Source organism: Bos indicus, chromosome 4 (genome assembly GCF_029378745.1).
Source record: "Bos indicus isolate NIAB-ARS_2022 breed Sahiwal x Tharparkar chromosome 4, NIAB-ARS_B.indTharparkar_mat_pri_1.0, whole genome shotgun sequence".
Classification (NCBI taxonomy): Eukaryota; Metazoa; Chordata; class Mammalia; order Artiodactyla; family Bovidae; genus Bos; species Bos indicus.
In genome coordinates this window covers 77,292,647-77,305,946 of record NC_091763.1, presented here as the reverse complement: position 1 = coordinate 77,305,946, position 13,300 = coordinate 77,292,647, and the positions used below count along the sequence as shown (strand labels likewise).

At 48.3% G+C, this 13,300-nt stretch overlaps 1 protein-coding gene across 2 annotated transcripts in view; it reads right to left on the bottom strand.

Annotated features, from left to right (window-relative positions):
* Positions 1-11,522: 11,522 nt before the first annotated feature.
* The window catches only part of NUDCD3 (NudC domain containing 3), a 70,703-nt gene continuing 68,925 nt past the window's right edge, over positions 11,523-13,300 (bottom strand). The window contains exon 6 of one of the 2 annotated variants that reach the window (XM_070788009.1): positions 11,523-11,642. In XM_070788009.1, the coding sequence (XP_070644110.1) occupies positions 11,616-11,642 (27 nt within the window). In that variant the 3' untranslated portion in view covers positions 11,523-11,615. Of the gene's footprint in view, positions 13,277-13,300 lie in introns of both variants that reach the window. The other variant, XM_019958932.2, reaches the window with a different exon arrangement.

The following is a 13,300-nucleotide window of genomic DNA, read 5'->3' as shown; positions in this document are numbered from 1 at the left end:
GAGTCCCCAGTGTGTGTGTGAGAGGGGGTCTCCTCCTGAGTCCCCAGTGTGTGTGTGAGAGAGGGGGTCTCCTCCTGAGTCCCCAGTGTGTGTGTGAGAGAGGGGGTCTCCTCCTGAGTCCCCAGTGTGTGTGTGAGAGGGGGTCTCCTCCTGAGTCCCCAGTGTGTGTGTGAGAGGGGGTCTCCTCCTGAGTCCCCAGTGTGTGTGTGAGAGGGGGTCTCCTCCTGAGTCCCCAGTGTGTGTGTGAGAGGGGGTCTCCTCCTGAGTCCCCAGTGTGTGTGTGAGAGGGGGTCTCCTCCTGAGTCCCCAGTGTGTGTGTGAGAGGGGGTCTCCTCCTGAGTCCCCAGTGTGTGTGTGAGAGGGGGTCTCCTCCTGAGTCCCCAGTGTGTGTGTGAGAGAGGGGGTCTCCTCCTGAGTCCCCAGTGTGTGTGTGAGAGGGGGTCTCCTCCTGAGTCCCCAGTGTGTGTGTGAGAGGGGGTCTCCTCCTGAGTCCCCAGTGTGTGTGTGGGAGAGGGGTCTCTAGTGGTAGTGCTAGGCTGTCCTCTCGTTTCGTTGCTTCTGTAAATGCAGGTGCAGTGTATCGCGCTTCCAAACCCGAGGTGCTGTCCATGCTCTCCTCCTCAGAACAGAAATCTCCCTTCGCTTCTCTGGCCTTATGAGCTTGTAGATAACTGAACGATTCTGACTCAGGAATCCAAAACTAGGTCTACCTTAAACATTTATGCTGTCAAGGCAGGGATGTTTATATCTTTCTTAAGGGTTGTTGCAACCACATGAACTGAAAAAAAAAAAAGTCTCTTCTAATCCAAATATGAATACCTTCCTTTGCCACTTCCTTTTTCTGAGTAGTGTTCAGAGTATTCGAATGTCCATCAGGCACCAGTGCGTGGGGATGTGGTGACAGCAACTTCCCTCTCAGTATACATGGAGATGTTTCAAAACAACCACTTAGTAGAGATTTGTCCCAAGAAAGAAAACAAGTTTCTGGTGGGTGTGTTTTTTGGCACAGGAATCGCCTGCATTCACTCTGCCCACTTCCACCCGCCCCTGGTTTGTAGGGTTGTGACAATTTTCTTTATCTTGGTTTCATTTCTGAGCAGATTACAATGCTGTGGGGACACGACACACTGAGGGTGCCTAACACAGTGCCTGGCACAAAGTAGGTGCTTAGTAAATATTTGTTCAGTTAAACACATTAAAAGAAACACCTCCCTCTTAGAACTGCTTTTGCTGTAGCCCATTAATTTTGGTATGCTGATCAGACATTTTTATTTTCGTTTGTCTCAAGGTATTTTTTAAATGTCTTCTTCAATCCATTGGTTGTTCAGTAGCATGCTGTTTAATCTCCACATATTTATGAATTTTCCAGTTTTCTTCGTGTAATTAATTTCTAGTTTCATACCATTGTGCTTAGAAAAGGTGCTTGATATGATTTCAATCCTCTTACATTGATTAAGTCTTATTTTATAGTCTGACATACAAGCTATCTTGGAAAATGTTCCATGTGCACTTAAGAAGAATGTGTATTCTGTTGCTTTTGGATGGATTGTTCTAAAAATATCTGTGAAGTCCATCTGCTGAACATGTTGCTTAAAACCAATGTTCCCGTACCGATTTTCTGTGTGGAAGTAAGTGGGATATTAAAATCCCCTAGTACTATTGCGTTGCTGTCTCTTGCTCCTTTTAGGCCTGTTAATATTTACTTTATATATTCAGGCGCCCCATGTTCGGTGCATATACAATTGTTCTATCCTTTTGTTGCACTGACTCCTTGATCGTTACATAACGCCTTTGTTGGTCTCTCATTAACAGCCTTTGCTTTAATGTCTCTTTTGTCTGACATAAGTATAGCCATTCCAATTTCCTTTTGGTTTGCACTTGCATGGAAATATCTTTTTCACATCTCTTCACTTTCAGCCTGTGTGTCCTTACATGTAAAGGGAGTCTCTTGTAGGAAGCCCATAGATGCGTACTGGTTCTGTTGTTGTTGCTCATTTGTTTTTTCAGCCACTCTATGTCTTCGCAGAATTTACCCCACTTAAACTCTTTATTGACAGACATGTGCTTATTGTCATTTTGTTAATTGTTTTCTGGCTGTTTTTGTAGTTCCTCTGTTCTTCTCTTTGAGAGGACTCAAAAAAAGTCCTCTTCTTTTGTGGCTTTATTTCTTAAGCAGTATGCTTCTATTCCTCTCTCTTTATCTTGTGTATTTACTGTAAGTTTTTGCTTTCTGGTTACCATGTGGCTTACATACAACAACTTATATCCTCAACAGTCTGTTTCAAGTGGATTAACAACTTACGTTTGAGCCCGTTCTAGAACTCAACATTTTTGCACTTTGTCACCCTTGGCTTAATGTTTCTGATGTCATATTTTACCTTGTGGCTCAGCTGGAAAAGAATCTGCCTGCAATGCGGGAGACCTGGGTTTGATCCCTGGGTTGGGAATATCCCCTGGAGACGGAAAAGGTTACCCACTCCAGTATTCTGGCCTGGAGAATTCCATGAACTATATAGTCCACGGGGTCGCAGAGTCAGACACAACTGAGAGACTGTCACTTTCACTTTCAACGTATCCCTTAGCTAATTACTAAACTCAGTTTTACTACTTTTGTCTTTTTATCATCACACTAGCTTTACAAGTAATTAAACCACTACTATCTATTTACGCTTACCAATGAGATTTATACTTTCATATGTGGCCTTTTACTAGTTAGCAGCCTTTCTTTCAGCCTAAATAAGGTCCTCTAACATTTCTTGTTTAGTAGTAATGAACTCCTTTAGCTTTGTTTGTCCATAAAACTCTTCATTTCTCCTTCAATTCTGAATGATAACCTTGCTGGGTAAAGTATTCCTGGTTGGAGGTTTTTTTCCTTTCATCACTTTGAATATATCATGCCACTCCCTTCTGGCCTGCAAAGTATATGCTGAAAAAAAATCTAATGATGGTCTTATGGGAGTTTCCTTGTATATACTAAGCTGTTTTTCTCTTGCTGCTTTTAAAATTCTCTCTGTATCTTTAACTTTTGACACTTTAATTATCACATGCCTTGCTGTGGATCTCTTTGGAGTCCTGTTTTTTGGTGGTCTCTGGGTTTCTTGGATCTGGATGCTTGTTTCCTTCCCCAGGTTAGGGAAGTTTTCAGTCATTAGTTCTTCAAATAAGACTTCTGCCCTTTTCTCTCTCTCTTCACCTGCGGGACTCCTATAATGTGAATGTTACTCCATTTGATGTTGTCCCATAATTCCCTTAAGTTACCTTCAGTCTCTTCATTCTTTTTTCTTTTTGCTACTCCGCATTGTCCTCAAGTTTATTTATTTTTTTCTGCTTCATATAGTCTGCTGTTGAACACTTCTGATGTACTTTTTCAGTTCAGTTATTGTACGCTTTAGCTCTGTTATTTCTATTTGGTACTTTCTTATATTTTCCATCTCTTTGTTGAAGTTCTCACTGTGTCTGTCCATTCTTCTTCCCAGTTCAGTGATCATCTTTATGACAATTACTTTGAACTCTTTATCAGGTAAATTATCAAGTAAATAATTAATACTATTTAATTATAGCTTTTTTCCTGAGGTTTTTGCCTTCTTCTTTCATTTGAAAACTGTTTCTCTGTTGCTTCATTTTACTTGACTCTATGTGTAAGCTTCTATCCAATAGACAAAACAACCACTTCTCCTAGTCTTGAAAAGAGCTACCTTGTATAGAAGAGAAATCTTGTTCAACCCTGCCCCAACTTTTTGTTGTCTCTCAAATTTTGTGCTTGTCCAAACAGCCTATTACGTTTTTAATAGCTCCCAGTAGTTGAGAATGTGCCAAGACAAGACAATGTCCCAAAGTACAGGATCTCTGTACTTAGGTTCATGCTGGCTGGAAGCCAGACCCTCAGGTAACAGCTTTTAAAATACACAAATATCCACAGTCCTGTGGAACTGCAAGGGTAAGTAAGCCCCATTGGCGATCAGAGTTAGGTGATCTGGAGTTATCCGCTGGGCCACAGCCACAAAAATCAGGGCTCCAGATGAGTGTAACTCTTTTCTGGGTGACTCCAGTGAGCTGAAGCAAGACAGATGGAGAGTGTCAAGATGGTGACAACAGCCTACATTCCTTGAGAGCAGCTCTATAAGCCACTAAGTGTGTGCCAAACCTGAAGTTTGCCCCTCAGGCTGATGCTCTAAGAGAAGCAAAGAAGCCTTTTTCACAGCAAGACTGGAGGACGTGCCTCAGTTCACAGTCTGGGCAGTGTCCTGGGAGTAGCAGCTTCACAAGAACCATCTCTCCAACTGCCGCAATCCTGTGGGACCCAGGAATAAAAGCCCTTCTGGTCATTGGAACCGGGTGATCAAGAGGTGCTTCCTGCGTGGGTCAGTCACAGAAAAACGGGCACCAAACATAGAAACAAGGGCACTAATGCAGGTAAAGATCCCCCCACTCCCTGCCACCAGAAGACACGGCTGCTGAGCATGGCAGGGGTAAGGAGAAAGGTAACATCCACCCTCCAGGGTCTCTGGAAAAGATTACAGTTAGCCCCTAAATGTATCTAATTGGAAACCTGCCCCTTAGGCCTCGGTCATGATGATTAGCTAACAGGTTTTCTTCTTGCTCTGCCTGAGGGTGGCTGTTTAAGGACTCTGTCTCCACTGCTTACAGTCTTCAAAAAGATATACGTTCCCTCATGTTCACTGCAGAATTATTTACAGTAGCCAAGACATAAAAACAACCTAAGTGTCCACTGATAGATGAATGGACAAAGAAATTGTGATATATATATACTAATGGAGTATTATTCAGTTATAAAAAAGAATGAAGTCCTGCCACTTGTTGACAACATGGATGGACCTCGAGCGTTATACTAAGTGAATAAGTCAGAGAGAGAAAGACAAATACCATATAATGTCTCTTATAAGTGGAACTTGAAAAAAAAAAAAAGCTCAGGATACAGAGAACAGATTGGTGGTTGACAGAGGTGGGGTTAGGGGTAGGGAAAAATTTTTTATTAAAAAAATTAATATTTTCTATAAAGTATAAATTATAGAACTGAAAAATACACTAACCAAATTAAAAACTTTGCTGAATAAACTCTCCAGTAGATTGGAGATGACAGAGGATAGAATCAGTAAACTTAAAGAAAGATCAATAGAATTTACTCATTCTGAACAGCAGGCAGAAAATAGACTGAAAAATAAAATGAACAGATCTATGGAACAAGGACACAAGATCCAACATTCATATTGTATCATTCTTATTATCTTAGAAGGCAGGAAGAAAGAATATGGGGCTGAAAAAGTAATTTAAGAAATGGTATCTTTTTAAAAATCCCAATTTTTACAAAAGAGATAAATGTACAGATTCAAGAAGTTGAGCAAACCCCAAACAGGAAAAACCTAAAGAGATCCACACCAAGACATCATGACTAAACTTCTGAAAACGAAGAAGAATTCTTCAAAATAGTCAGAAACAATAAATTTCTAATAGAGGAATATCATTCAAATGACAGCATATTTCTCACCAGAAACCCTGGTGGCTCAGAAGTGAGTGGCACAATTATCATATTATTTTTCATGTGCTGAAAAAAAGAGAAGAGTCAACTGCAAAATCCAGTGAAATTACCCTTTAGGAATGCAGGGGAAATAAAAGTATTCCAAGATGAAGAAAAACTAAGAAAATATGTTGCTATCAGACCTAACTTTAAAGAATGGCTAAAGGAAGCTCTCCAGATATAATGACAAAAGACGGCAAGGACCTTTTTCAAGAAAAGAACAATGGAGAGGACAAATATAAAGAAAACAGGGAATCCCTGGTGACCCAGTGGTTAGGACTCTGCGTTTCCACTGCCAGGGGCTGGTTTTGATCCCTGGCTAGGGAACTAAGACCCTACAAGCCATGTGAGGTGGCCAAAAAATAAACAAACACAATAGACTACTTCACTTCATGAATTTCTTTAATAACATTTCATGGCTAAAGTAAAAATCCTAATACCATCTGATGCGGTTTCTCAATGTAGAGGAAATACTGAAGACAAATGTATTTTAAAACTTAGAAGAATAAAGAGACACTAACAAAAGTAAAATGGCTAGACTCACTCAAAGTGAGAAAATGTCAATACCACTGGACTGTGACCAGTTATATATGTGTATGAGATACTTAGGGCAATCACTAAATAAAACTATACAAGGCAATAGACAAAAAAATGTTACAAATAAATCAGAGTAGACTTATTTAAAAGGTTCAAGAAATGAAAAGAAAGCCAATGAAAAGAAACAGAGGAACGAAAAAAGGAACAAAAGCAAAAGAAATATTAAAATGACAAACAAAAGCCTAATATACCAACAATTACTTTAAATATATATGGTCTAAATACACCAATTAAAAGACAGAGATTGGTAGAATGGATTTAAAAAGCATGACCCAACTATACACTGTCTACAAGGACCTTATCTCAAAACAGAATGATACTGAAAGCATGAATTATAAAAAAATTTTAATAAATTGGACCTTGCCAACATTAAAAACTTTAGCTCTGAGAAAGTCTGTGCTAAAAGATTAAAAGATTTAATCACAGACAGGGAGAAAATATTTGCAAATCACATATCCAACAAAGGACTTTTACCTAGAATATATTTTAAACATTTAAAACTTTTAAAAACAATTAGTCCAATTAGGAAACAAGCAAAACATTTGACAAACATTGCACCTAAAAAGATATATGGATGACAAAAGGCACATCAAAAGATGTTTACCACAGTCAGCCTCCGGAAAAATACAAATTAAATCACAATGAGAAACCAGCACCCACCTATTAGACCAGTTAAAATAAAAAGTATTGACAGTGTCTATCACTCAGGCATGTTAATTTCCTACTGCTGCTTTTTAACAAATTACCACAAATTTAGTAGATTAAAAGAACACATTTGGGACTTCCCTGGTGGTCCAGTAGTTAAGAATTTGTTGCCAATGCAGGGTACATGGGTTCAATCCCTAGTCTAGGAACTAGGATCCCACATGTCACAGGGCAGCTGAGCCACTGAGGCAAGACTACTGAAGCCTGTGCACCCTAGATCCTGTGCTCCAAAATGAGAAGCCATCACAGGAAGCTGGCGCACTGCAACTAGAGAAGCCCCTGCTCAGCGCAACTAGAGAAAGCCCACAGGCAGCAACGAAGGCAGTGCAGTCAAAAATAAATAAATAACTTTAAAAAAAAAAGCAGTTATTTTCTCAGAGTACTGGAAGTCAGAAGCCCCAGATGGGTCTCATGGGGCAAGAAGCAATGTTGGCAGAGCTGTGTTCTTTTCGAGGCTCTGGGAGAGAGTCCTTTTCCTGGCGTTTTCCAGCTTGGAGAGTCTGCCTACATTTATTGGCCCACAGGCCCCCACCATCTTCATAGGAAGCAACGGCTGGTCATGTCTTCCCTTTATTACAGCACTCTGACGTGAACTCTCCTGCCCCCACTTCCAACACCTGAGGGAGCGTCGGTGGGCAGTGTGGAGCGAAGGGGGTTGCAGTAGCTGGCTCCGCCCACCTGCTACGGCCACAGCTGCCCGGATGCCACCTGTCTGGGTTTCCAAAGCTGTCAACAGAGCCCAGAAACGGAGACTTCTGTTAAATCTCACTTCCAGTACTTGCAACGAATTTTTAAAAATTTTAACCGATATGGAATTTCGCTTTGGGAAGGTAAGTTCTGGACATGGACAGTGGTGATGACTGCAGACCCACGTGAATGCACTTAATGCCACTGAACTGCACGCTTCAACGTGGGTAAGATGCTAAATTCTGTCTCATGCATATGGTACCACAATAAACATGTTAAAGGGTGTGGTCATCTTCCTGCCTTGGGGTCAGAAGAGGAAGGGCTGAGGAGGTGAGGAGGAGAGTGCAGGGAGGAAGGAAAGGATGGGAAACAGAGGGGAGATGAAAGCAGTGGGAGAGGAGAAAAGGGGAGAGAGAAGTGGAGGTGGGGAGTGGGAAGGGGAAGGGAGAGAAGTATGAAAGCAGAGGGGAGAGGGGGCCGGAGCGGGGAGGCGAGCAGAGGCCAGGGATGGTTGGGTAGACTCACAGGTGCACCCACCTCTCCAGGTGTGAAGGCGATGGTGAGAGGAGCTTGGGGTCATGATGCCACTGGAGGGGTCAACGGGTGCCTTTTCAGGACCTGCCACCCTGCACACCTGGCACAGGCTTTCAAGACCTGGACTCATTGGGCCCTCACTGCCGCATCCCTGGCCCCAGGCCCAGGGGCGTGTGGGGTGCCTGCCCATACCCTGGCCTGCCCCAGATCTCTGGGCTTCATGTGAGCCACTAACCCAGGGAGTTGGGGGTCCCAGAGACCTTGTTGCTTGTTACTGACCATAAACACGGGATGTGCTCTTGTGACTGGCACTGGGAGACGCTGATCTAGAGTCCCAGGGGGTACCCAGGATGTCCTGATGGTGTCCATTCCAACAGAATGTGATAGAATGTTCCAGAAACACCACCTGCTTCCCCTAACCAAGAATTTGAACACAGGGTTCCTGTCACTGGGTTGATGCACTCAGAGACAGAGCATGGCTGCACTGTAGCCCCCAAGGTAGTCGGGTTGGGCAGGAACCCCAAGGGAGGTGTCGCAGCAGGTGGAACAGGCCAGTGGAATCCCCATGGGGAGGGGTGAGCCCTGCTACCCTCTCCACTGGAGGAAGCCTCTGACAGTGTCCTGAGGAACCCCGTATGCAACCTCTTGATAGGAACGTGGTCCAGAGACTGGGAGGGGCACAAACTCCCCACCTGCCTGCTGCTTGCTCTCCTTTCTTCCTTCCTTCCTCGCTCTTGGACCCTGAGTGTCCTGAAATGAGGTAGAAGGAATTTGGAGCACAAGAACACAGCCTCCTTCTCTAGCAAGCACCGCCAGCCCTCTCCTGAAGGCAGGCGAGGGCCAACACGTCAGTGGGCCCCAAACGCACTGCTAACCCACTGGTTGGATTCAGGGTGCTCCGCCAGGGTGGGTGGACAGCACTGCTCAGACCCTGGGAAGCATCTGGATTCCCGCCTAGTTTCTGGCCCTGTAGGTCACATCTTAAGTCCTCCCAGGTGCTGGTACTGATGCTTGTATGAACCACCGATGTGTGTGCTGACACCCCTGGAAGGAGCTGGCACAAACCCCACACTCAGGGTGGCTCCTGTGGATGCTTTGTGCTCAACGGATGGGGCTGTTTAAGAACACAGCTTCTGTGGGGCTCGGCAGGGCCCTTCTCCTCCTTCCTGCCCCTGCCTCCGCTTCCCTTTGCTGTCCTCTGCCCTCTGCTGGCACCTTGCACCTTGGACTGAGGTCTCCCACCCTGGGTCCTCTGCACCAGCCCGGTTCTGATGGGTGGTCATTGAGAATGCTGGCACCTTCTCCACCAGAGGCCCCGCTCTGCACCCCCTCCCTGGCCTCTGTTAACCCCAAGCCCCCTGTGGGCACTCTGTAGGCCAGACAGACCCTCTCTGGGGGCTGCTGACTCCCCATGCCACACCTCTGCAGCCCAGGCCCATCAGGGGACACTCTAACCCTAACACGATGTTCCTGACCCTGGTCCCTGCAAGGTCATAACCTGAGCAGCTTCCCAACAACCCTGTCCCTCAGGCAGCAGGCTCGCCATCCCTGCAGGAGAGACCTCTGCCAACCACCCACCCTCCATCATCGCTCCGCTGTGGCTTCTGAAGTGCCCTCTGGGGCCTCTCTCGGAGTGTCTGGGCTGTCAGAGTTTCAGTGGGTGAATGGTGCTGGGGGATGCTTTGCACCCCTTCAGCATCTATATGCAGAGCCAGACCATCTCTGGGATGATGCGAGAGCAGAGGCAGGGGGTCCCACTGGGAATGAGGGCACAAGTGGGGCCCAGCTCACGCCTCAGTGGTGACACTTCCCCTGTGGCCATTGTACACGGGGAGTTTAAGCCAAAATGTCTCTAATGCCCCAGCCGGTGCTGGCCAAAAGCCTAGGATCCCTCCCAGGAGGAACAAGGACAGAGGTGATGGAAGGCCTGGCCTGAGCTCCCTGGAGAAGCCCTGACTCACCCTCGGGTCGACACCTCTCTTGCAAAGGCCTCCTCCAGAAACGACAGGCCTGGGCCTGCTCTGCGGGAGGACGGCCACCTCAGGCCCACGGGTGCCCTGTAAAAAGTGGTATCTCCCTGTGCCACCAGGTTGACCCCTCTCAGCACCACCAAGTCTGAGTCACAGTAGCCAGACTCTCCCAGCGGGAGCTGGAGGGTGTGGTTTCAGACGTCCCCTCCCCACGCCAATGGCAGCAGATGCCAGATTCCGCAGAACAGGGCTGGGAGAGCAGGGAGTGGCGTCCAGTTCAAGGTTCCAGGGGCAGGGAGATCTAAGGCCCCACCTGGCATCTGACGCTCCTTTTTCCCCTTTGAAAGCAGACCAGTGATCCAACCTTGAGTTATAAAGAATAAACCCAAGGATGTAGATAAAACCAAGCTCGTGTGGACAAGCTGAGGGGTGAGCTGAGCCTGAAATCGCAGATTATTACTTTTTCCTCGCCCCTGAAGTTGTGATAGGGACTGAAGGAGAGGCTTGGGATCCCTAACCATGTCCAGGGGGCATCATGCCAACCTCATGTCCAGGAGAGGTATGCTTGGGAGCAGCCAGGCTTGGACAACCTGATTCCCAGGCCACGGGGGACCAGCGCCATGTGTGTGCCACTGTTCGGGGCAGGGGCTCTGCTCTGGCGCCTGCCCTCTGTCCAAGAGGGAGAGAGTGCTTACCAAGGACTGCTTCCACACCCACACTCCACTCTTTATTCATGGAAACAACGTGTCCGCCCTGGATTGAGATTGCTGCCAGCTGGCCGCCTGGGGAGCAGATTGGAGGTGGGTTTGGGTCTGTTCCCCAGACTGTGCTCTGAGTGGTCAGGTCTCTGTAAGGCAGCTGCCACCTCCTGGACACATTTGCACACAAAATACTCCTGACTTCTCCCTCCTGCACACTTCGGAGACAAACTATTGAAGACGGTGCTGTCCTTCCTGGCAGATTATTTCTGTCCTGGGAGTTTGCTTGGTAATTTCACTGTTGAACTGTCTACTTTCTTCATTCATTCAAGAAATACCCACCAGGTTCTGCCCATTGAGCTCGGCCCCTGGAATGAGGGTGGGGGTGGGGGGAGGCCACACTGGACAGCCTGCGATGTAAATGAGGCACCAGGACGTGCCACAAGCCTATTATGCCTGGAGGGGTGCAGGCACAAGCATGAGCCCAGCATTTTGGGGCCACTGCAGGTAAATGGGGCACCAAGGACCCTCTGGCTGAAGTCTTTCGAATCCTGCTTGGAAATGGATGTGAGCTCTAGAGCTACAATCATTTTTCCTGATCGAAAGCTTATTATGTTTCTGAAAGCTGTGTGAAGTCTTGCCAGGATGCAGGCTGGATAAGAAACAGCTTTGGGAGCTATTTAGGAATTCCCATTTTGGTGTTTGCTGTATACATGGGCCTGATGGCTAGAATTCGGGTAATGACCACATAGTGAAAACCGTCTTGGCAGAAAATATCACACACAGACCCAGAAGTGCTTAAATACAGATTTATTGCAAACCAACACCGGAGACAGGGTGATTTCGCAGGCAGGCACCCCATTTTCCTTGGACCTCAGCTGATGGAGCTCAGTGGCCAAACTGCTCCTGCCGTGTCTGAAGAGAGAAAACAGGCAGAGTGCACAGGTCCAGGGCCCAGGCCAGCAGCGAGGGGCGCAGGCAGCCCACAGGATGGCAAGCCCTCCAGCCTGCCACTCCCAGATGCCGGCAAGCTGCTATTACCCCCAGTGGGGTGGGGAGAAACGCAAACACTTGAAAATAAAATCAGGCAAAAGGAAGACAACTGACCATGGAGTCCACAGCTCCCAAACAGCCAAGGTGCAGGCCTCATACCCCACCTGGTGACAGCACAGGACCCCCTGGTGGTGGCGGAGGGGAGGAGACAGGCACGGCGCCAGAACGGTTCTCACATAGATGGGTGAGACCTCTCACTACGTGGGACAGGTGAGACCCGGAGGACGCTGAAAGGGGGCCTCAGCAGCTCCATGACCAGCCTTGGTGACGACAGCCAACAACAGTGCTCCGTGCCCCCTTGGTGGTGCTCCCACCAGTCACCAGGTGTACACACCTCCCGTGATGGCACAGGAGCAAGCAACTGCTTCCCAGGGATGTGTCTACAGGGCCCTGTGAGCCAGAAACCTGCCCCCACACACGGCAATGAACCAGCTCCCACCCACGCAGCTGAAGGGGGAAGCTTCTAGAAGGAACGTCCCCAGCCCCAGGACTCCTCCTCCCCAAGTCCAGCACACAGAGCTCGAGGGCAGGTTCCAGGGTGCAGAGGCCTGCAAGGTAACAACCAATAGGGCAGCCGCACGGTCCTGGCAAAGGGCAAGGGCTCTGGGTCCTGGGAGAGCCGCGGGAGCAGGGCCCCAAGCTCTGGGTGGCACAGTCTGGCTTCAGCCAAGAAAGGACCCGGGGCTGCAGTGAGCAGTGGCACACCGTGGGGTCTCCTGAGGGCGCCTGGCCCAGCTTGCTCTGACAAGAACCAGTCCCCCAGGGGAAAGTGCCAGGCCGGGGGCAGCAGGACAAGCCAATCAGAAGACAGAGATCCTGCTGTGCAGGGCCTGAGGCCACCAGAGACGCTTCCAGCATCCGGAATCAGAGACCAGCACCCTGGTTTCCGTGGCTCCCCGACGAGGAAGGCAGGGGACACATACAAGCAGATGGGCAAGACTACACAAGAACACACCCAGCAAGAGGGCAAGGCGGCAGCTTCCCCAAACTGGCCCTGAGCCCAGCCCTCAGCCTGCACATCCCTGCCTGCGCTTCCACAGCCGAGGGGCACCCACGCCCGCCCGAGCGCACGGAGAACAGCAAGCAGAGAGCACAGGAGCAGAGCAGCGAGTGCAGGGAGGGAGGGAGCGGCGAGCGGCGCCTGCAGGGCCCAGAGCTGTGCCCGCTGGGACAGCCCCTGCTCCCCACACCCCTCGGCAAGGCCGCACAGCCCCGCCCTGCTCTCAAACAGTCAGGAGACGCAGGGCCAGGGGTGGAGGCCGGTTCACCCTTGAGAGAAAGGATGGCAGAGGTGAACTAGACAGCGAGTCCCCGGCAGGAGGGAGCTGAGGGGCGCGGCCGAGGCCCCGCTTCCCTGCCGGCGAGGGCGTCCTCTCCTCCGGTCATTAAAACTGCACAGCCCCCGGGGAGATGTTGAACATGGCGGGGTCGAATCGCTGGCCTCGGAAGGGAGAGCCTTCAGCGTCCCACCCCTTCTTCAGCATCTCATGGACTTTCTACAAACAGAAAACAGAGAGGTT